Source organism: Spodoptera frugiperda, chromosome 26 (genome assembly GCF_023101765.2).
Source record: "Spodoptera frugiperda isolate SF20-4 chromosome 26, AGI-APGP_CSIRO_Sfru_2.0, whole genome shotgun sequence".
NCBI lineage: Eukaryota > Metazoa > Arthropoda > Insecta > Lepidoptera > Noctuidae > Spodoptera > Spodoptera frugiperda.
This window is the reverse complement of record NC_064237.1, coordinates 277,681-298,289: the sequence shown is the minus strand read 5'-3', so window position 1 is coordinate 298,289 and position 20,609 is coordinate 277,681. Positions and strand designations below refer to the sequence as shown.

The following is a 20,609-nucleotide window of genomic DNA, read 5'->3' as shown; positions in this document are numbered from 1 at the left end:
AGCCTGGCGCAGTTCGATCCGATAAACCGATCAGTATACTGGATCCGCTATACTGTATTATGTGTGTACTGGCTCATACAACTATATACGCTAATAACACACACGCTTAAACGGACCTGTAAAACGGACGTTATATGTGAACGCGCCCTAATATTTGTGGTTGTTGTAGCATGTAATACTTTTTGTAATAAGTTCTAGTTTTTGTAAATTATAACGAATTGTATATTTGTATAACAAGGGCACGGACTCGAGTGCGTGGAGATTAATTTATATTATATAATAAAAAAAAGCTAAGTAATGTCAGAATGTGGGACAGACTGTACCATAATAATTATAAAACCCACCTTTTTGAATCGGGGTCAAAACAAAGCTGAAAGAAAACTCGGCGAGGTTCTGTTGACGAAGTTTATTTATTTTTGTGTTTGTTCGCTTTGAGTGCTCGGTACGCGGCCACGGCCTGCAGTCGCGCGCGCTCGGCGTCGGCCGGGGCCCGGGCGCCGGCTGCGGCCTGGGCGCCCGCCGCCGGGGCCCCGGGGCCCAGCAGCGAGCTCAGCAGTAGTTGGCGGCGGCCCGGCTGCGGCACACATTGCATATTACATTAATATTTCATTTTAAACTAGCACACGACATTCCAAAATATAAGCACGTAAAAAATGATTAATATCAATGTTCAAATGAAGGCATATATTAAGAAGTAATATATTCGCTGCGCGAGTGAGTACAGACCCGCGGGGCGCCGGCGGCCTTGAAGTGCAGCGCGGGCGGCGCGTGCGACACCTCGCCGAACGACACGCGCTCGTACTCCACCTCCCGCCGCTCGCTGCCGGCCTGCGGCAGACAGTGGCCGGGACAAGTCAACGACAGTGTGCGGAACATAGTTACATACTTTACCCAGACAACGAAAGCTGACCAAAAAAGGCGGCAAATTATAAAATCAAGGGCTGCTAACACTCACTACACGCTACTTAAACGGTCTTGATATTTTTATTTTATTGTAACTTTCGTGAGACATACTAAATTAATTATTATGATCGGCTTACTCACGTAAATGTTTGACGACGTTTGCTACTGAGTAGCAGCGCGACAATCGCCGCGTCGTCGTGTTATTTGATATTTTTATTATTTAAGACTAATAATACGCCATATTTACACTGCCTCGTTGGTCTAGTGATCGCTAGCGTGACTACTGAGCAAGAAGTCCTGGGTGTGATTCCCGAGTCGGACAAAGTGTTATTGGGTTTTTCCATCAGAAACTTCTCAGTAACAGTCAGGTAGTCTGGATTTGCATTTTGCGTAAGATTTGCCATATTGGCATCGAAAAGGTAGAAAAAAAATATTACTTAGTTTATTTTATGGAATTCATATGAATTAATTATGAAATAATTATCATAGTATAAGTAAGGTGAACCTTTTATTCAGAAAACTTGGTAAAACAAATTACATTCTTTTCGAGTTGACGCAGTTGGCTCAGAATTTATTATTCTATATTACTGAACCACAATTCAGGTTAACAATAAGCAAAAATATAGACAAAAAAAATACCATATAAAAGGCGTGGTGCAAGCTTAAGGATACGAACCTGAATGGCTTTTGACTTTTTAGCTTTTTTCTTGAGTGCGAGTTTCTGTGTCCTGGAGAGGCGCGGCTCGGCTGCCGGGGAGGGGGCGCCGCGCGACGCCAGCGCCGCCTTGCGACGCTTCCGTGCGCGACGCTCGCGGTATTCACTCATTTGTAGCCCTTTCTCATCTTCTGCTTCAAAGTCTCGCTGGAAATTTAATTGATTTATGAGGAAAACACAATATTGAAACAAGAACAATTCTACTTCTAATATTGTCGAACTCTTTGATTATTTAAGTATGTATATAATTATGTCTAGATGGAACTTCGCCAAACAATAACAACAAAAATGGAGTTTCAAAATTTCTTGCGTGCGGCTTGTGGTTTACACGGCGCACAATGATACCGGCTACACCGAAAATTCTCACATCAAATTTGTATCTCCTACAAATAATGGCGTATATGTGCACATACTAGACCACTTTGAAATAAAGTAAAAAAAAATTAGTAACTATCATGTTGAATTTGTTTAATTTTTTTTTTTTTATTGGATACTGCGTTTATATTCATATTTTTCATGAAGTATTTTATAGTGTCCGACCGAAGGTATATTTTTGTCTGAAGCCAATTAATCGGAAATGGCCACCGCCTTCGGCCGATGATTTTCTACTTGAAGGTGGCGCGCCAAAGCTGAAGCTTCGGTCGGATACGAGTAATTTATTTTCCGCATGGCGGCGGATAGGGCGTGAGGAGGATCGTTCCCTCACGTGCTCTACCTCTTCTTTAGCTAGGGTGATTGCTTCGCAGGAAGCTTAAAAATATGAAGAGGACTGCAATAGAAGTAAAAATAATGTTATTAGTAGCGGAGCTGGTATTACATTGATTGGTAACGTACAGGGTAGTGTAGGTCCTCAACCGGGTTGTGCAGAGCCTTCACAGCGCTGTTGATGCGGAGTGAGAACTCCCTGCCGGACTCCCCGGGCAGCTTGCGCAGCCGAGACACGGGGTTGGGGCTCGCACCGCTCGCTCTGCCGCCTGGCCACACACTCCGTTACTTCATCATACTTTTCATTTGATACTTATTTGTATGCGAATACTAAATATTCACGTAGTTAGTCATATACGTAAATGAAAGTACCTACATACTCGGAAAAATCCACATTGGTACTTGTCGTTGGTAGGTTTCGATCCCATCGAAATGGCATCGCTCGTTATGGACGACATTAAATAAAATGTGTTCGCATTTTCACTCATAAATTTTCATAACTATAGTGGTGTATTATCCCGTTAAAATGGATTCGAAAAAATGTGAACGTGTCGTTGCTTTGTTTCGTGATATTTTCCGTGATTTTATAAAAATAAGACAGAAGAATTATAATTTAAATACACATACACACAAGCTTCAGTTCATTCAGAGTAGTTCAATATAATAAAAACTATTATATAAAAGTTTCTGCCTAGCCCCATGGGAGACGGGCCTGACGTTATATATTTTTAAAACTCATATTACATAGAAAACAGAGATAAGTTTAGAAGTGGGAGGTTGTTATGTCATATCTTTATATATATAATTCTTCTGTAAGTGTGTATGTCACTGAACTTCTCTTAAACGAGTGGACCGATTTTGATGAAATTTTTTGTGTGTGTTCAAGGGGATCTGAGAATGGTTTAGATTCACAATTTTGTCAGCTGGACAATGATTTTTTGATTAATTTTTAATTTATCAGTAGTTGTTGATTTTGGAATGTTTTACATTGGATCCGACAGACGGCGCTACCATCGCAGTGTCAAATATTAATGACGTTAGATATTGTCATAACATTTGAATAACAATTTTCAGCAAAAAGGTCCAGAAAGTTTTAGCTTATTAAAAAAAGTTTAAAATTTTCAAATTAAAGACGTGTAGACAGGACAATGTCTGTCGGGTCCGCTAGTTAATCTATAAAATGAAGAAAATCATTACATCACATGATGTTTCAAAATGATCTACCAATGCAAGATTGAAATAAATGTAGGATACTAACCTATTATATTACCTTTATTATTTTTTATCTGATTGTTAATCTTATTTTTCTTTGTAATATTTTTTTCTGTTTTTTTCTCCTGAAATGCAAAAAGTCTTGTCAGTGATTTGGGCACTGGCTGTTCATCAGGATCCTTTGGTGGAGCATTTATTTTGCCCTTTAACCTAAAAATAGTAAATATAACCTCATTTTAAAAACATTTTATACTCACAATCTGTTATAAGAGTGGGCACAAAATATTAAAAGGATTTCTTGCCTACTAAGTAAAATATATAATAAAAAATTAAAAAAAAAAAAAAAATTAAAAATTCTTTATTTGAAACAAGAAAAACATACAAAAACAAACAAGTTGAAACGATGATAACAGCAATAGTATCAAACTGTGTCGCAGTTATCAGCGCCCCTTTCCAGGTAAGAAAATAAATTGTACCAGTAACAAAAACCAAAGATGCGGAATTTTTTTAGTCTAATTAACAATTTAAAAAGAATCTAATGTAAGTATATTAAGTCTTTGTGTGATTAGATGAGTGGTTGTGTGTATGTGTACTTGTATAATTTGTGTATGTAACACATTCATCTGAATGTGTGTGTGTGTGTATTATGTGAATGTTAGTGTATGTGTAAGGATGTGTGTGAGTTACAATTCCACTAGTTCTTCTGTTTCGTTATAATTTAATTGTTTTAGCCACATATTTAATTTGATTTTGAGTTTATTTCTAGTTAATGAATAGATATTTATTTCCTTATTTATTCTATTATATATTTTGCAGCTAATGTGTTTAAAGTGTCGGCGTGCCGCTTCAGTTCTGCGAACTGCTATGCCACATACCCTATCAGACCGGCGTTTTGTACTGAAGATACTAGGATCATAGGCAAGCTGGCAATGTTTACGAAGTATGGCTTGAAGTACAAATAATTGTCTTACAGTGAGAACCTGACATAGAGAATACAGAGCCTTTGTTGGGTATCGTATCGGTTTCTTCGCCAGAACCTTAAGTATAGCACGCTGTCCGCGTTCAACTCGTAGCATGGTCGTTTTATGAGTTCCTCCCCATACAACAAGGCAATAACCTAACACCGACTGAGCCAGCGAGAAGTATATTTTAATTAAGCTGTCAAAATCAACTACGGATCTAAGTTTCTTAAAAATATAAATAAGCTTCCTCAGTCGTGTAACTGTGGCATCAATTTGCTGTTTCCATTTAAGATGACTATCCACTAAAATACCCAAGTATTTAACAGTCTGAGTACTATCAATTTTAGGACAGTCACAGCTTGTGTTTGACGTAGAGGTAGAACAAGTGTGGGCGCGGATCACAAAAGGAGTTGCTGGCTGACTAGAGCTATTTGGAGAAAATAAAATGAATTTCGTTTTACTAGTATTTAGGGTTAAGAGATTTTTGGTTAACCATTTCGTTACCGAATTTAGGGCCAGTTCTGAGTTTGTTTGAACCCCACTCCAATCAACACCGTGAATTATTAGAGCTGTGTCATCTGCATAAGTAATAATTTTGCAGTTCGGTATGTTTAACTGACACAGCTCATTCACATATATGAGGAATAGGGTTGGGCCCAGTACACTGCCCTGTGGTACTCCAAAAGTAAGAGATTCCTCGCCACTTATGAAGTTTCCTATCTTAAGGGACTGTTTGCGGCCCGTCAGGTAGCTACAAAACAAATCATATGCAGTACCGCGAATGCCTATGTTATTTAGCTTTGAAAGAAGCATGGGGACAGAGACAGTGTCAAAAGCCTTAGAGAGATCTAAAAATATACCAATAGTTTTATGTTTCTTTTCGAAATTGTCTACAATTGTGTCGGTAAGTTCCAAGACAGCATCATCTGTAGATTTACCACGTCTAAAGCCGAACTGATTTGGTGCTAAGATCTGAAATTTGTCGAGGTATTTAGTAAGTCTAATATTAATTACTTTTTCAAAAATTTTTGAAAGTGTGGAGAGTATTGAGATTGGTCTATAGTTTGTGACACTGTCTCTGTCTCCAGCTTTGTAGATAGGATGAACAACCGCAGTTTTAAAAACAATAGGAAAGGTGCCTGTAGACAGGCATAAGTTAAAAATATGGACAAGGATTGGTATAATTGTATGTCTCGTAGCTTTCACAATAGCAGAAGTAATACCATCAAGACCAGCAGAACTTTTCTCTTTGAGACCCAGAATAATGTTTTCTAGCTCAGTATTGTCAACTTCCAGCAACGTCATTGAATGCAGAGGTGGAGAGTGGGAAGAAATGGGATGCTTATTTGAGGCAAGGTTCTTGTAGAAGTCTGTTTGTTGAATTTTATCCGCTAATAGTCTGCCTATGTTGGAAAAATAGTTATTCGCGCTATCCACCGATTTAGAGGGATTTTCACAGCAATTTAATAGTTCCGAAGCCGTTGTGCTGCTCTGATTAAGGTTTGCGATTTGTTTTATAAGCCGCCACGTATCTTTAGGATCACTCCTAACCCTCTGAAACTCAGCGCGTTCATATTCCCGTCTAACTTTTTTAAAAGGTTGTTACAAAAGTTGCGATAACGGTGGAAAACCAACTTATATGATTCGTTATCCGGGTTTTTTTTAAACGCACGAAACAATTTGTCACGGTGTCGTATACATCTCAGAAGGCCAGGAGTAATCCACGGCTTAATAATACGTTTTTTACTAGGTATGATTGAGACATGGGAGTGAGATTTTATGACAGAGGACATAGTTGACACGAAGTATTTCGCAGCTGAGTCCGGATCTTGAGATTCTAAAATTGACGCAAAATTTGTTTTTTTAATACATTCGACAACCGCGGGGAAATCTATCTTATTAATAGTCTGTTTATGAGCATTCGTTTTAATATTTAGGTTACAGTAAATAACAATTGGTGAATGGTCCGTAATGAGTGAGTCAAGCACAAGAGTGGTGGCAGTGGTATGGGAGCGAAGGATCACATGATCCAGGCAGTTTGAAAGTCTCGTTGGAAAGATATGAGCAGGGAGCATTGCATGAGAAGCCAAAAGTGTCAGGTATTCATCAGCATAGGAATCAGTGCAATTGGGTATAATATTTATATTAAGATCGCCAATTACGGCTACTGTTTTGTATTGTGACAGGCTTGATAACAAAAGATCGAGCCCATTTAAAAACTGTGTCAAATCTCTTTTAGACGGGGACCGATATACGGCGACAAAGGCCGAGTGACCATTTAGCTTGAGTACTAAACAGTTAGCATCGTTAAGTATGGGTTGGTCAACAATAACATTTAAACAGTCGCTTATGTAGACAACCACACCATCATTTTGACTTTTAAATGATGAAGAGTAAGAGGTGAAGCCTTTTATAGAGGGAATTATTTGACATTTACTTAACCAGCATTCACTTAAAACTAGAATATCAGGCAAGTGTGTTAGTCTACTCAAGTATACTAATAGGTTATTGAAATTACAATTTAGACTACGTATATTAGTATGAAAAACTTTAAAATCATGCAATGCACTATTAAAAAATCTTCCACTTATTTCCGGTGAGCACATGTAGCAGTTAGATACAGAAACATTTTCGACTTCGCTTGTTATAGAAGTTAAGTCATCCATTCCACAGAATATTAAAAAACAACAGGGGAAAGAAAAATGGGACATAAGTTACATTATTTACGAAAGCAATAAACGGCTTTCTAGTGTCTTTTATGAAATATCGCTTATAAAGTGTGTTAGAATACGCGAACAACTTAACTGACTGAGTATTTGTAACATAAAGGTAGTGGATTGTATGAGTAGGATAAAGTGGATGATGTGTGAAATGGCTGTAGAGTGTGAAGTGTGTAGTTTGAGTGGCAACAAAGAATAATTTGAATGAATTTTTATAATGAATAAAAAATCTAGGGTAATCATGCAAGAAATATAGAAAAAATGATATAAGAGCTAGATATTCAGCGACGTCTTTTGCTATCATAATGACTAGTCACGCTGTTTTCGTAATCCTTGCTAAGTCTGACTCGTTCTTCACCTGTAAGTGGGGACTACCAGGTCTTTCGCGAACAAAAATCCTCCCATGTGAGACCCAGCAGAATTCAAACTGGTTGGTTTTAGCTGCATCCCTAGCTAGGAAGAAGAGTCTTTTATTCTTGGCTGACAAATTTTCTGATATATAGATACGATTTGCAGGGCCACTTATTTTAAGGTGTTCAGTTGTCAGTTTGAAGTTATTTTTAATATGGTTACGAAATTTTTGCAGAAAATCTTCCTTAAGCAACACTGAGGTAAAATCTACTATAATTGGCTTGACTGCTGGGTCCTTTGCTTTTATCCGAAATACATCTTTGACGTCTCTCGGCTGAATTGTAAGGTTCAGTAATTTACCAGTTTCTATGATAGTATTCAACAGTAAGGACTTCGTTTCAGATTTACAACATGGAACATTACGTATCTCAACACAAGTAGATCGTGCGCTTTGCTCCACACTGTCAAGCTTTCTTTCAAGTTCATTTATATATTTCAAATTCCCTTCACGTTCCGTTTCAAGAACCTTTACTTCTAATTTCAGATCCTCATGTTGTTTAGATAGGAATTCCAAGGAATCACGTATGTCATTTACAACGGAAAACAATTTATCATATTTCTCGTCCTGTTGTTGCTTAAATTCGTGAAACATTTTCCGCATCTCAGACATAAAATGGGTTAAGTTGGTATTTCTAAAAGTAATATTTGGCAAGGATTCTGGTGAATGAGTATCGCTGCTTAAGTTAGGTTCAGATGAACTAAGTGGTGTAGCTAGCGCCTGCTCGTTTGAGACAGGCAATGTTGCAGCAGACTTCTTAGACGTTGTCGACTGAGGCGGCGGAGAACGGTTGATCGGCATGTTCGAAAAAAGTACTAGGCTGCCAGTAGATTGAAGAGGCAAAAAGCAACTTAATGCGGCAGGGGTCAGCTTATTCTGGTGGCAATCGACAGAATTGAACAAAACTGCTTTCCGTCTGATATAAGTTGACCTCCGGTAAAAAAATATAAGGGGATCCTTCACTCACAACTTGCTTGTGTTTTATCCGTTGCAGCACACAAACGAATCCGAATCGTGTCACACGTAGTCAGTTAAGTAAGCTTCTGGTAAATATGCGCTCCTAATATTTGCACTGAATTTAAGTGAATGAATTTATGTTTTTACAAATAAAAATAAGGTGTAAATTACTAAAAATGCGTCTGAACTGCTCAGAGGTCCGGAGGGAAGGGGAATATCTCCTTTGTTCAGTCAAAACTAATTACACAGGGTGGAATACTAAGGTTAGTCCTTGAAAAACCCACAGTTCTTCATTTTTGTCTGTCGAAGCCAAAGAAGGACTTGCTGATGTCCTTTAGGAAACAACCCCATTTTTATCTTTGCGTTGGGCGCATTTTATTTTACTTGGTACTTTTTTTACATGCCTGTGAAAAAGTTAAGGCATACTTGCCATTGTGAAACCCATTAAGCAAGTACAAAAAGGACATGCCACAATGTTATTGTGCACTGTGACAAAACAAATAGGCCCTGGCCAATGATATTATAAGTGAAAGGGTGTAGATAGGTTATAAGTGCTTAGAAACCCATTAAAATGTGAAGAACTATCAACCTGTTTGTAGAATGGGACTGCGTGTTGAAAAATAGAGAGTGGCGTGTCACGCATTAAAAGGCATGTTATAAATCTCGACCATGATAATGATCACGCAATACATTCGAGTGGTATCTATGATAGAATTTTAATATTTATCAAATTTTATATTCCTCTTAGCTCTAGAGATGGTCTAGGGGCTAAACTTGCCACTTTGAGGTTATATTTTGATAGTGTTTAGTTTAATCATTTAAAAAGCAAGTACCTAATAAATAATATTATGACACCGCATACCCTTCTAAGCGTCTGGCTTGTTGCACTAAAGGATCTTTCACACCACGATGCTTCTTAGCCGGTATTTTACGTCCCATCTTTGGATTGAGAAACGACGGTCGACTAAACGAGGTAATTCCCAACAAACTGTTTAGTGTTTATCTTTATACTGTTACTGACTTACTGAATATATTTTTATTATGACACTATTGACACTTTTGACACTTGACAGCTATGTGTTTACTCGAGGAGATGTCAATGTTATTTATTTTACTACCACTGATGGGGTATTTATTTCTTACTCATTCATGTATCAGTATCAGTGTTGCCAAATGCCAAATAGCAACCTTTTGTTTATAACGGTGTTAATTTTTTCCGAGAATCCTAACAATACTCTAGCATATTTTACCTTTTTAGAAAGCTAAATTATTGTAGATATTTGCTCATAAATCTGCAACACACCCGTCATAGACTTTTTTCAAAACCTCTTACTAAAAAAACAAAAACACATTTATTTCTTATTTAATAATCTTTCGTCTAGTAGATACGACAGTTACTTGCAGCTATGGTGCATAAAATTATATTTGGATGAAAATCTTTTCAATTGGGGTGATTAAATTGTTTCATATAAAAATATTCTTCAAATAAAACTTATGCTTTTATTTTCACTGTATTCAAGCTTGATCAATTTCTAACAACCCCGTTCTTAGAAGACCCTAGCCTCATGAGGGTACTAAGGGTACAGCACCCTCTATTAACATTGCTATATAGAAATAAATTATTATGATTTATACTAATATTGACTTGAGACTGAATCACCCGCTCCGATCATATCCCATGAAGTCATCCGAAAATAGTACTTCCTCTTTTTAAAGTTCATAAAACTAAGAACTATCAAATCAAGTTGACTCGTTGTGTACCGGGCGGCCACTGCCACAGGTACGATATTAGTGACCTTTATTATTTATTTGTATTTTTTGCCAAGTTATTAAAATCAACACAATCATACACAATAGGTAGCCCAAAAGTTAGTACTGTTGGCAACATTAATAGAAGATAGCAGTGCGGGGGAGGGGGCTTGTTTTTAGCAGCTGCAGCAAGGTCGTTCTTTGTGTCAAAATTCAGATTCTTGTGACGAACAATTAGTTTCAAGTATTAACTTTGTGGCGCGAGTGATTATACTTCTGCAACCAAAATAATTATTATTGTTGTTCGTGTGTGCCTTTATTTTTAGAACTTAGTTTTTAAATAATCTGTATCATTCGAACGTTCCAATGAGTGGAGGAGGACAAAACTCTGATGGCTCAAATGCAGGAGGAATATTTGTACAATTCAATCAGGACTGCACGTAAGTATTTCTATACACACTTGAAGGTTCTGTGGAACTTCATTAGCTTATTACTCTCAAAATTGTCTTGTGATTGTGAAGTCAAATCTCGCACTAGCTGAAATTACCAAGGAAAGGATGTGATATCAATAAATGAAATTCATTATTGTTACTAGCGCGTTTCGTTGTTAGCGTGATGATGCAATATGTCATTGCCAGCTGTTTCGTAATGTCTTCATCCGTACTCCGCAGCACTAGCTGTAAACAAACATGGCGTCGAGGTCACGCAAACTATCTCATTTTGATGTTTGTGTACTCGCTAACTAGTTAGCTTGACGCTCCATAGCTCACAGTTCTGTGTTACACCTTATCAGTAAACAAAGGAATTGAATGTAACAGCTGTTGATGTATTTATTTACCAAAGGTATTTACTTCATGACCTTGATACATTTTTTGTTGTAGCTAGGGTGCAATTATTGTGGGGCTTGACAAAAACTACACAATAATAGCACCCTGGCTTATTCTGTGCCCTGACAGGGTAAGTTTATGAGATTGTGTTAAATATGAAATAAAGGCATGGTATAGTACTTAGTTTCTGTATTCCATCATTAGGTGGTTCGTAATATGTATACCGACGTATATCTATATATCTGGTGTGAGGTATTTGCTGTCGTAGATAGATAACAATAACAACTATCAGGAAGTCATTAACACCACATGATGTATATAAGGGCTGAAATTGCGCAACGCGAGCATCCTCGGCAGGAACCCGCCGCGTGTCCATGCGCCGGGACCACGCGCGTTGTCCCGCGTGGACATCGGATAGTCATATGATGCTAGCTGAACCTTAACGGTGTGCATACAGTTGTATCGATGGAAAACTACGACGACTATCGAACTAAAAACAACAGCCATTAAGCCTGTAATAATATAACAATATAATCCGAACCCGCGTGTGGCGGTAGCGTAAAGCACTTAAGCTTTAACAGTGTATGACTTTTCCTTTGACTTAAACAACAACTTACCAGGTGAATGGCTGAGTGTGGATCCATCTTTATTTACCTTAGTTAGCTTCTGCTAGCGGCTTAGCCTGCGTTCCTGTTGATTAAAAAATATTCTTTGTTTTATTCGAAATCATAATCAACTCCTGTTTATAATTTCATTTCTAGAGATTAACACATTTAAACAAACAAACTTTGACTAGTAAGTGCAGGTATAGACTAGTTACTCCCGCTCAGTTTCACTCGCAGCTCAGCTCCTATTGATTGTAGCTTAATGTTTTTCTCTATTAATGGACTATCCAACACAGTTTTTTTTTTAATACGTTGCCCCACACTATGATTTTCTCCTGTGTTCTGGGTGCGTTTACAAACATACAAGTTCACATACACATGACACCCAGACCCGAAACAACAATTTGTGGATCACACAAAGAGTTGCGCGGCAGCCAGTTGCCTAGCCACCGCACCAACCGTGCAGTCTCAGTCATAAAGAATTAACTATTATATTCAAAGTAGTAGAGATCTTGCGTATGACGCGTTGTGTTACAAGTGCGCCTCAAGCCACCACAGACGGGGCCCAGTAGGGCTGGTGCCTGGAGCTGCAGACTACCTAGCGGGTTTACCGGGGCTCCGGGTGGACAAGCAGGCGTAGGAACAGGGTGGTTTCTAGTCATTAAGAGTCTGACACTCCCTATCGCCTTGCCCAAGGCGGGAAAGGTCATTGGAAGATTTTCCCCCCTTAAAAAAAGATAGTTTTTAAATACTTTAGCTTTATATATTAGTTACTTTATGAATAAATATGTGTTTGTGAACTTGTGTGTGAAAATGTGTATAAACACACCCATTACAAAGGAGAAAATGCTAGAGTGGGGCAAAGCTTAATTTTTTTCAAAACATGGAAGCATAGAAAGAAAGCTTAAGATAACATTGATTATTAAGTTTCAGCTTAGTCATTCAATTCATTAATGAGCAGCAAGCTTGTTCAATAACCTGAATGGTCTTGGGAGAAAAAGAGAAAAAAGTGGGGTGCCTGAATTATTGTTCTAAGATATTAGAATGCAGCCCCTGTCAATAATATTTTTTATGTAACTAAACACCGCTGCATTTAACTGAATCTTGTTGAGTCATTGCCAATTCCAAACTAGTGGGGATAAGGTTTAAATAAAACATAATACCAATCACTCTTGTATTTCAGTAAAGGACACAAATTATTATAATTCTGTTGTAAATAGATATGTTGGCACAATCTAAAAGGTCAACTCTGATGTTTGCCTTTCTATGTACTGCTATAACTTGTTTTGTATGTCCTGGAAAGTCAAGTAAAAAATGATAAAATCTAATTCATAATATTAATTCATTAATTTGTTGCTCATACACTTTCATAAAGGATATCATTTATAAGCATCAAATCTATCTTTATATTATAGAAATGCATTTTATTAGATGAATTATCTAAAGTGTAATATACTAAGAGGGCTCCATTACAATTTCAAACCTTTAGGTTGGTTAGTGATGTTATGTGTCAGTAATCCGTCCATATGGAAGTAGCTACTCTAGTATAGTGGTTCCTTTAATAATTACAACTAAATTTCAATGGCTGTGCTGGTAATATTTCAACAGGACATGGGGCTCGTAGATATTATGAAGATCCAGTGGAGTGTAAAAGATGTGATGTTCCAGGTCCCTGGTGGCGGGCAGTAGTAGTGGGTACCATCTATTCACGCTAACTGCAGACGATGGCATCGAGGAAATATACGCCAGCCGCTCAGGTCACGAGACCTGCCTCGTCGACCGACTATTCAGCAGCTCGCTTGTGGCTGTGGTCACTGTATCAGCCCCCAGGTAACAATTGACTTGTACATCTGCTAAACAAAGAGTAACTAGCAGTTTTGATGCTCGGAACGCGCAAATCGATCGCATATAAATTGGTTTGTTCACAGGAAGCTGATAGTATGCCATTATAAGAAGGGTACGGAGATATGCAACTACAGCTACAGCAACACCATTCTGGCAGTGAAGCTCAACAGATCCGTGAGTGACGCGCAGTGTAGCGAGCGCAGGGGGCGCGGCGAGCGGCGGGTGGCGGGGCTCATGGACTGGTTCTGTTGCAGAGGCTCATCGTGTGTCTGGAGGAGTCGCTGCACATCCACAACATCCGCGACATGAAGATCCTGCACACCATCCGCGACACGCCGCCCAACCCGCGCGGGCTCTGCGCGCTGTCGCCCTGCGTGGACCACTGCTACGTGGCCTACCCCGGCTCCAGTGCCGTGGGTGAGGTGCAGATCTTCGACGCCGTGCACCTGGTGAGTGCCCGCCTGGCCACAGCCCCGCGACTTTGTCCTTAAACATAAATGTTTGTTCCGAGCCGTAGAGTCCTATGGAGGACAATGAGACGGAAAGTAATTTCCTTATTGTTCCAAAACGCCACAGTGGTTATTCGAGACGACAATTTCTGACAGTGGGCGGATTGTCGTTTCCCTCGATGCCTCCCCAGGAATGTAGTCTATCGTATGAATGTCCCGTACCACTGCCTCCTGTCCTTCGCAGAATGCCAAGTGCGTGATCAGCGCGCACGACAGTCCGCTGGCGGCGCTGGCGTGGTCCATGTGCGGGCGCCGCCTGGCCACGGCGTCGGAGCGCGGCACCGTCATCCGCGTGTTCGCCGTGCCCGAGCGCACGCGCCTGTACGAGTTCCGGCGCGGCGTCAAGCGCTGCGTGTCCATCGCCTGCCTCGCCTTCAGCGCCTGCGGCAGCTACCTGGCCGCCACCTCCAACACGGAGACCGTGCACGTGTTCCGGCTCACCGAGCCCGCGCCGGCCGGGCCCGCGGCCGACGAGCCGGCGCCGGCCGAGGACGAGGCGGCGGGCGGCTGGATGGGCTGGCTGTCCAGCGCCGTGTCGGCGGGCGCGGGCTACCTGCCGGCGCAGGTGGCCGACGTGCTGGCGCAGGGCCGCGCCTTCGCGGCGGCGCGCCTGCCGCACACGGGCTACCGCGCCGTGGCCGCCATCACCAGCGTGGCGCGCGCGCCGCGCCTGCTGGTGGCCACGGCGCAGGGCGTGCTGTACGTGTACGCGCTGGACGCCGAGGGCGGCGACTGCACGCTGCTGCGCCAGCACCAGTTCCTGGAGCGGCCGGCCGCGGCCCCCGCGCCGCAGGAAGGTGAGTCTCGCCGTCGCCGGTCCCGGCCCGGCGGCCCGGCGGGTGCCATCGCCCGGCCCGGGCCGCCACGGCCGCACATTGCTTCCCCCTCCCGCTCCCGTCCCCCGTCCCCCGCACTGACTGGATCACGCCTCTCCCCCCTCCGCGCTCCGCTCTCACCTCACGAGTCTCCTCGACTGACATTGTGTTCACAAAATATTCAGCGCGTAGTTACTAATCGTCATCTCTTATTTCTCTTCCCTTATCATTAACTAATGCTAGGTTTATTTTTATTATTTTATAATATGTAATGTATATATGTAATAAATCATGCGATCAGTATTTCATGTACAAATAAGAACATAAATATGATATTATGTATTAAAATGTATGTATTGACATGGACAATGATAGTATGTATTTACTATTTATGCATTTATACTATATACATGGTTGACTAAAAAAGCGTCCGTATGGTTTTGGTATTGTAGGTACCTACACAGGGTCTCGATAAGTATCGTCGTTGGAGTGGCACGGTGTCATGGCGAAGTGGCTGACTTGTTTTATATTCCTTGTGGACGCGCACAAACAGGGGCTGCGCGGCTTCTCGCGTCACAATCAACTCTTCAAGTTGTATTTTACTCAGACCTAAACAATGTCACAATATGTTTTCCCGGTGACTATTACACTCAGATCGTAGTGAACAACAGTCAATCAGTCGCCAGCCACTGCGCCAACCGTGCAGTCAAATCAATCAGTTTAATTTTTTCAATCGTCACGAAAATGAAGTCCGAGGATAGTGTTAAAATGCTTTCTGCAGTGAGGGTTGAAGATGACGAAGAGTTTGTTATCGATAATTATGTACTCGCTATTTTATTGCTAGAACTATTAATCAATGCAAAAGTTTTTGAGATTGTAATTGAGAAAAGTAAAGATTTAGGGTAGTAATCTCAAAAAAACAATAAAAATGAAATGTTCGCTTCCATTCACGGAAGTACAGGGTCCCGGACCTTTAGAAGGCATACGAGGAGCCGAAGCCAACTTGCAGAGGCCCGTTGAACAATTTTAAGTGAAATGGTACATCAGCCTTTCTTTTTGTTGAAGGGGGAAACCTACAAAATGCGCCTAGCTTAGTGTTTCCCCCAAAAAGCTAAGGGTAAAAATCCCACACTCCCTGCGGAGTGTGCACTATGAAAATTAAATATATGATGTGACGATATATCAAAGTAAAATTTTTTGTTCTAGTATTTTTTTATGTATAAATAATAAATATATTATTTGAAAAGAAGGAAAGGTTGCGTGATGCTAGTGAATGGAGCGAAAGCGGTGTTCAGAATGGATCAGATGTCAGGATTCAGGACCAAGGCATTAGTTAAGGTTCTTTAGTCTTGTCTCCTGCATATAGGGAAAGGCGGACACGGTGATATTTATATCGGAATAAGGCTCATTCAATTTAGGCGCTTCGTGACGGACGACGCACCGATTCGGCACACAATCGGTGCATTTGTCGTACTGCAAACTCACGGCCATTTACAAAGAAAGCACGCGGTGCGGCGCGGCGGAATTGCGTGTTTATAATTTGCTTAAAAATTTATTATATTAATATAAGTGAATGATATCAGTTTTCTTTACCCGACCGATATTTTAGTTCTACTAAATTCAAGTAATTTGTAGAAATTTGCTCTAAAAAATTTTAAATAATAAAAAAAAACATGGTTCTTGCATTAACCTAGAAATGGCCAAAATCAGGTAAGTATTATTGGTAGTGATGCACTTCACGGGGGCAGCGGATTGAATCTGCAGCACGGTAAATGAGCGATAGTCGTCCGCCACAAAACATCTAAATTGAAAGAGCCCTAACAGCTAACGCTTCGACAGTTCACAACACAATTCACCAATGTTGAAACAATAGATAGCGCCGTAACTAGTCTGCCTGTTAGGGTTGTGAGTCAACGACGATACTTGTCTAAAACCTTGTCGGAAGCAGTAGAGTCCCCGGCCCCCAGTCTAACGTATTGTTCCCGCGCAGTGGCGGCGCTGTCCACTAGCAACAGTTACGCGGGCGCGCTGCGCGGCCGGGACCCGGCGCGGATGACAGGTACAGCCCCCGCCCCCTTCCCCGCCCCTCCCCGCGCCCCCCGCGCCCCCCGCCGAGCTGCATGTGTCAGGTAGTGCTCGTGTAGTGAGACGTAGCTGGCGGCGCCGAGGTAAGTCGCGCCACTCGACTCGTGACTGGTGTCAGCTGCATATTGTGTGTCTGTGCACTCTGACCGGCGGTGCTCGATACGATATACTCCTGTTACTACCAGCGCCGCATTCAACATGTGCAATGGTATGACACAAACTGTTCAATTCTGTGTTGTATTAGTATGTATGATGACCGTTAAAGTGCGGGAGCAGTTGTTTCGTGCAGCCCTCCTCGCGCTCACATGGTATATATTATATTCAAATTGTGAATTATTATCGTGATTTTATGTTCAATGTGTACCTTGTCGTTACTGCTCGAATGTACATCTACTACTTGCAGTGTTTTATGTTTAGTGACGACATGTATAAAATTCTATATTACTGTGTTCATTGCCACTCGTATGTTTTGCTTCACGTCCCACTATATTGTTGAACAGGCTATTTGAGCTGGATACTACTTGGCACGTACTAGTTGTAAGGTACGGAGGTATGTATGTGGACAACACCAGAGCGCACATTATATCGGCGTAGGTATGTAATTCTCCAGAGACAGTTCCGCATGCGTGCCATGTACGAGCGCCCGAGTCGGCCCGGCCTGAGCCCCCCTCTGCCCACAGAGTCGGAGCGCGCGGCCGAGCTGGGCGCGGCGCTGGAGGCGGCGCCGGCGCCGGCGCGGGCCTTCGACCTGCGCGACCCCAAGCACTTCCCGCCCATGCGCCCCGAGCGCGCCGACCCCGCCGCGCACTAGCGGCTGTACATAGTGACACGCCGAGCGCCGCGAGTGATGTCTATCTGACGACGGATGACTCCGAGAGAGCTTGCATCTACGTGTGTAAATTAATTATCGTAGCGTTTTCATGCTACAGAAAAAAGGAACATTATTATTGGAAATCCAATAAAATTACTTTAATATTGTAAATAAATGTAAAGGACCTTAAAATGACATAGATAAGTGTGCCTGCGCGTGGCACCGACGTGCGGCGCGCAGAGAGCCGAGACGGCCTCAGGCCGCGACCTCCTCACCGCCTCACCGCCCACTCGCCATCTACAAAGCTCGCTAACTGGTGCTTCGTGGTGAATGCCGCATGTCTCGTTGTGTTTACGACCTTGTCTATCAAGAACAATTTGATTATGTTTTCGTCTCGCCAATACTCAAAAATCACTAGACCAGTAACAAACAGATGTGTCGCACATATATGGATGATCGAAATCAATGGCTAACACAAGTTTCTAAAATAACGTACTGCAGTCATTTCCAAAAGGGCTAGGAAACAAAAATTTCATTCGTAGCATTACTACATTTGCGGCTTACAATGTAAATATTAGAAACAGGATCAAGAATGACATTTAGTTGAGAAATAGATAAAAACTTAAGGTTACTACAATGTCAAAAGCTCACACAGTACTCAAAAATAATATTATAACGCATGTTCTGTTCTGGCACCGGCTCCGATTCCCGGGCCGTGCAGTGTTTATTGGAATTTGGTAATTCTCAGTGACTGCCTAAATATTTGTTTGTATTATATGTGCAGTTGTGCATCTTTCCTGTTTATTTTTTTATTGGACTTTATCTTTTGAGCAGCATTATCGTATAATGATAATTGCCAATTTCTTTAGACTACCTTAAATAATGGCACTTATTGAATTTGAACAGAAATACAGCCATCGATTTTGGTAATACTCCCAATGCAGTATTTCGTTACAAGTCAAAGCATTTATTTTTTAATTAATCCTTAATAACAATACGTAAATAGAACAATACATCCGTCAGTCTGTCTGTCTGTCAGTGAAACTAGGTGTTCGTTCCAAAGTGTATCTTCGAATGGAGAAGAATGAGCAAGAAACTCCATCGATACTCTGTGCAAAAAATATTTGTTTTTACAATATGTCTGATACATTATTAAATTTGATCCTTTACCTATTGTATGTATATGTGAGAACAATGTAACGACAATACAGCGTCAAAATTAATGGGACTACAAGAGCAATTTGTGATTATGAGTATCGCTAAATACACCACCTATATTAGATACTGACGCCCGAATACTCAAACGTTACTCAATTTTAAATTGTACTTGAATATCGTGCTATCTCTGTCATTTTATAAAGAATTGATATTGATAGTGACAGAACTACATTTGAGAGCGTCTTAAAATTGAGTAGCGTTTGAGAATTCGGGCATTAAACTAATTAAAGATGCTCCATTAATTTCTAGCCACACTAGGGCTCAGTAGAGATGCGTGCGGCGGTGTTTCCCATTACTTTCTGCATTATTATAATTATATACACTTTGCTATGTGATTGAGTTGTGAGTCGAGGTGAGCGGGTCGCGGGCAGGAAGCAGCTGTGTAGCTAATTGTAATTATTAATATTGTATGTGTAAAGGTGGCCTCTCACGGTTAGTTTATAGATTTTACGAATGAACTCTAGCAGTCACCGAAGTTTGTTCTGTGATATGTATGTGTATGTACTGTTCCGTCTGTTCTGTTGCTACCTGTAGCGCGGGCGCCGGCCGTCACCCACATCCGTTGGGAAGCCACTTTTACAATTGAGTCTCTGCAAATGAACATTTCTTTTATATAATCGAAAAATATTAAGCGTGATTATAAGAAATAAGACATTTTATTTACCCTTTGAAACCTGATCAAGTTACTAAGTACCCAAGTAGATTGGTCATCCTCATCATTAGCACAGAATAATATGTCATTAGCCTATATAAGTGCCCAGTGCTGAAGTAAGGCTTCTCACATGGAGAAGATATAAGCATTAATCATCACGTTTGTTCAAATCTTTTATTGTCCGATCGTTGATTGAGTACTCCTCCCTTCTTTGGAATAGCTTGGTAAAGCACCAGCTATGAGCCCTATATGCCAACAGGAGACGTGTTAAGAGGCACATCAATGATTGTGCACTTGTGGAAGCCAGTTTCCAAATCCTCGATTACAGGTGACAAATCGCAAGCCTGTCGATAAACGGCACGGCGTATTTGGGAAAGCGATAACAGGAAATAATGTGATATTGTTTGCTCTTTAACTATTACACACCTTGGATATACCTGAGATATTAAGAACCTTAGATATTCGTGTACTTTTTTAAAGTAGATGACGAAACTTATAACTTCCTGGAAAAATTAAATATGGACTCTGTCTTTGCCGAAATATAGACCACAAGTAATTCAACCATAATTTCATTTTAAATCAGCTACTAGGAATCTGTTCTGAAAATTCCAATAGGTACTATACCAAGATTGATATATATATACATATATACACTTTATCCCTCGGGACCATCGGCGAAGCCGCTGGCAGAAGCTAATTTCGATATTCGACTTTTATTTGATCTAGACTGCCTCTTTGGTCGAGTGATCGCAATCGCGACTGCCGGCAAGGGGTCTCGGGTTCGATTCCCGTGTCGGGCAAAGTATTCTTGGTTTTTTTTTCAGTTTTTCGAAAATTTTTCAGTAGTAGCACGGAGTCTGGAATTGTGTCCGGTATATGGCAATACTGCTTACCCCCTATTACATGGAAC

At 40.9% G+C, this 20,609-nt stretch overlaps 2 protein-coding genes across 6 annotated transcripts; one reads left to right on the top strand and one right to left on the bottom strand.

Moving 5' to 3' along the window:
• Positions 1 to 391: 391 nt before the first annotated feature.
• Positions 392 to 9,677, bottom strand: LOC118264680 (coiled-coil domain-containing protein 137). Of its 2 annotated transcripts, none has more exons than XM_035577269.2 (6): positions 9,446 to 9,677; positions 3,594 to 3,745; positions 2,453 to 2,592; positions 1,580 to 1,765; positions 727 to 828; positions 392 to 574 (listed from the first exon to the last, which is right to left on the bottom strand). In XM_035577269.2, the coding sequence occupies exons 1-6, from the start codon at positions 9,520 to 9,522 to the stop codon at positions 407 to 409; spliced, it is 825 nt and encodes a 274-aa protein (XP_035433162.2). In that variant the 5' UTR covers positions 9,523 to 9,677; the 3' UTR covers positions 392 to 406. The 2 variants fall into 2 exon arrangements, with proteins under 2 accessions (XP_035433162.2, XP_035433161.2); XM_035577268.2 differs by having other exon boundaries at positions 3,582 to 3,745; positions 9,446 to 9,670.
• Positions 9,678 to 10,475: 798 nt separating this feature from the next.
• On the top strand, positions 10,476 to 19,697 carry LOC118264771 (WD repeat domain phosphoinositide-interacting protein 2). Of its 4 annotated transcripts, none has more exons than XM_035577397.2 (7): positions 10,476 to 10,772; positions 13,433 to 13,594; positions 13,693 to 13,783; positions 13,864 to 14,058; positions 14,303 to 14,915; positions 16,924 to 16,992; positions 17,699 to 19,697. In XM_035577397.2, exons 1-7 carry the CDS (start codon positions 10,699 to 10,701, stop codon positions 17,827 to 17,829), a joined length of 1,335 nt encoding a protein of 444 aa, XP_035433290.2. In that variant the 5' UTR covers positions 10,476 to 10,698; the 3' UTR covers positions 17,830 to 19,697. The 4 variants fall into 4 exon arrangements, with proteins under 4 accessions (XP_035433290.2, XP_035433292.2, XP_035433291.2 ...); XM_035577399.2 differs by having other exon boundaries at positions 10,477 to 10,772; positions 17,519 to 17,834; XM_035577398.2 differs by lacking the exon at positions 16,924 to 16,992 and having other exon boundaries at positions 10,477 to 10,772.
• The last annotated feature ends 912 nt before the right edge of the window (positions 19,698 to 20,609 follow it).

Excerpts from the sequence above, each read along its gene's own strand:
- LOC118264680 (XM_035577268.2), bottom strand. The coding sequence starts at position 9,522 with ATGGGACGTAAAATACCGGCTAAGAAGCATCGTGGTGTGAAAGATCCT. Across the intron at positions 2,593-3,581 it reads TAATAAAGGTAATATAATAG|GCGGCAGAGCGAGCGGTGCG; the intron begins GTTAGTATCCTA and ends GTGTGTGGCCAG. Across the intron at positions 1,766-2,452 it reads TTGAGGACCTACACTACCCT|CGAGACTTTGAAGCAGAAGA; the intron begins GTACGTTACCAA and ends TTAAATTTCCAG.
- LOC118264771 (XM_035577397.2), top strand. The coding sequence starts at position 10,699 with ATGAGTGGAGGAGGACAAAACTCTGATGGCTCAAATGCAGGAGGAATA. Across the intron at positions 13,595-13,692 it reads GTCACTGTATCAGCCCCCAG|GAAGCTGATAGTATGCCATT; the intron begins GTAACAATTGAC and ends GTTTGTTCACAG. Across the intron at positions 16,993-17,698 it reads GGACCCGGCGCGGATGACAG|AGTCGGAGCGCGCGGCCGAG; the intron begins GTACAGCCCCCG and ends CTCTGCCCACAG.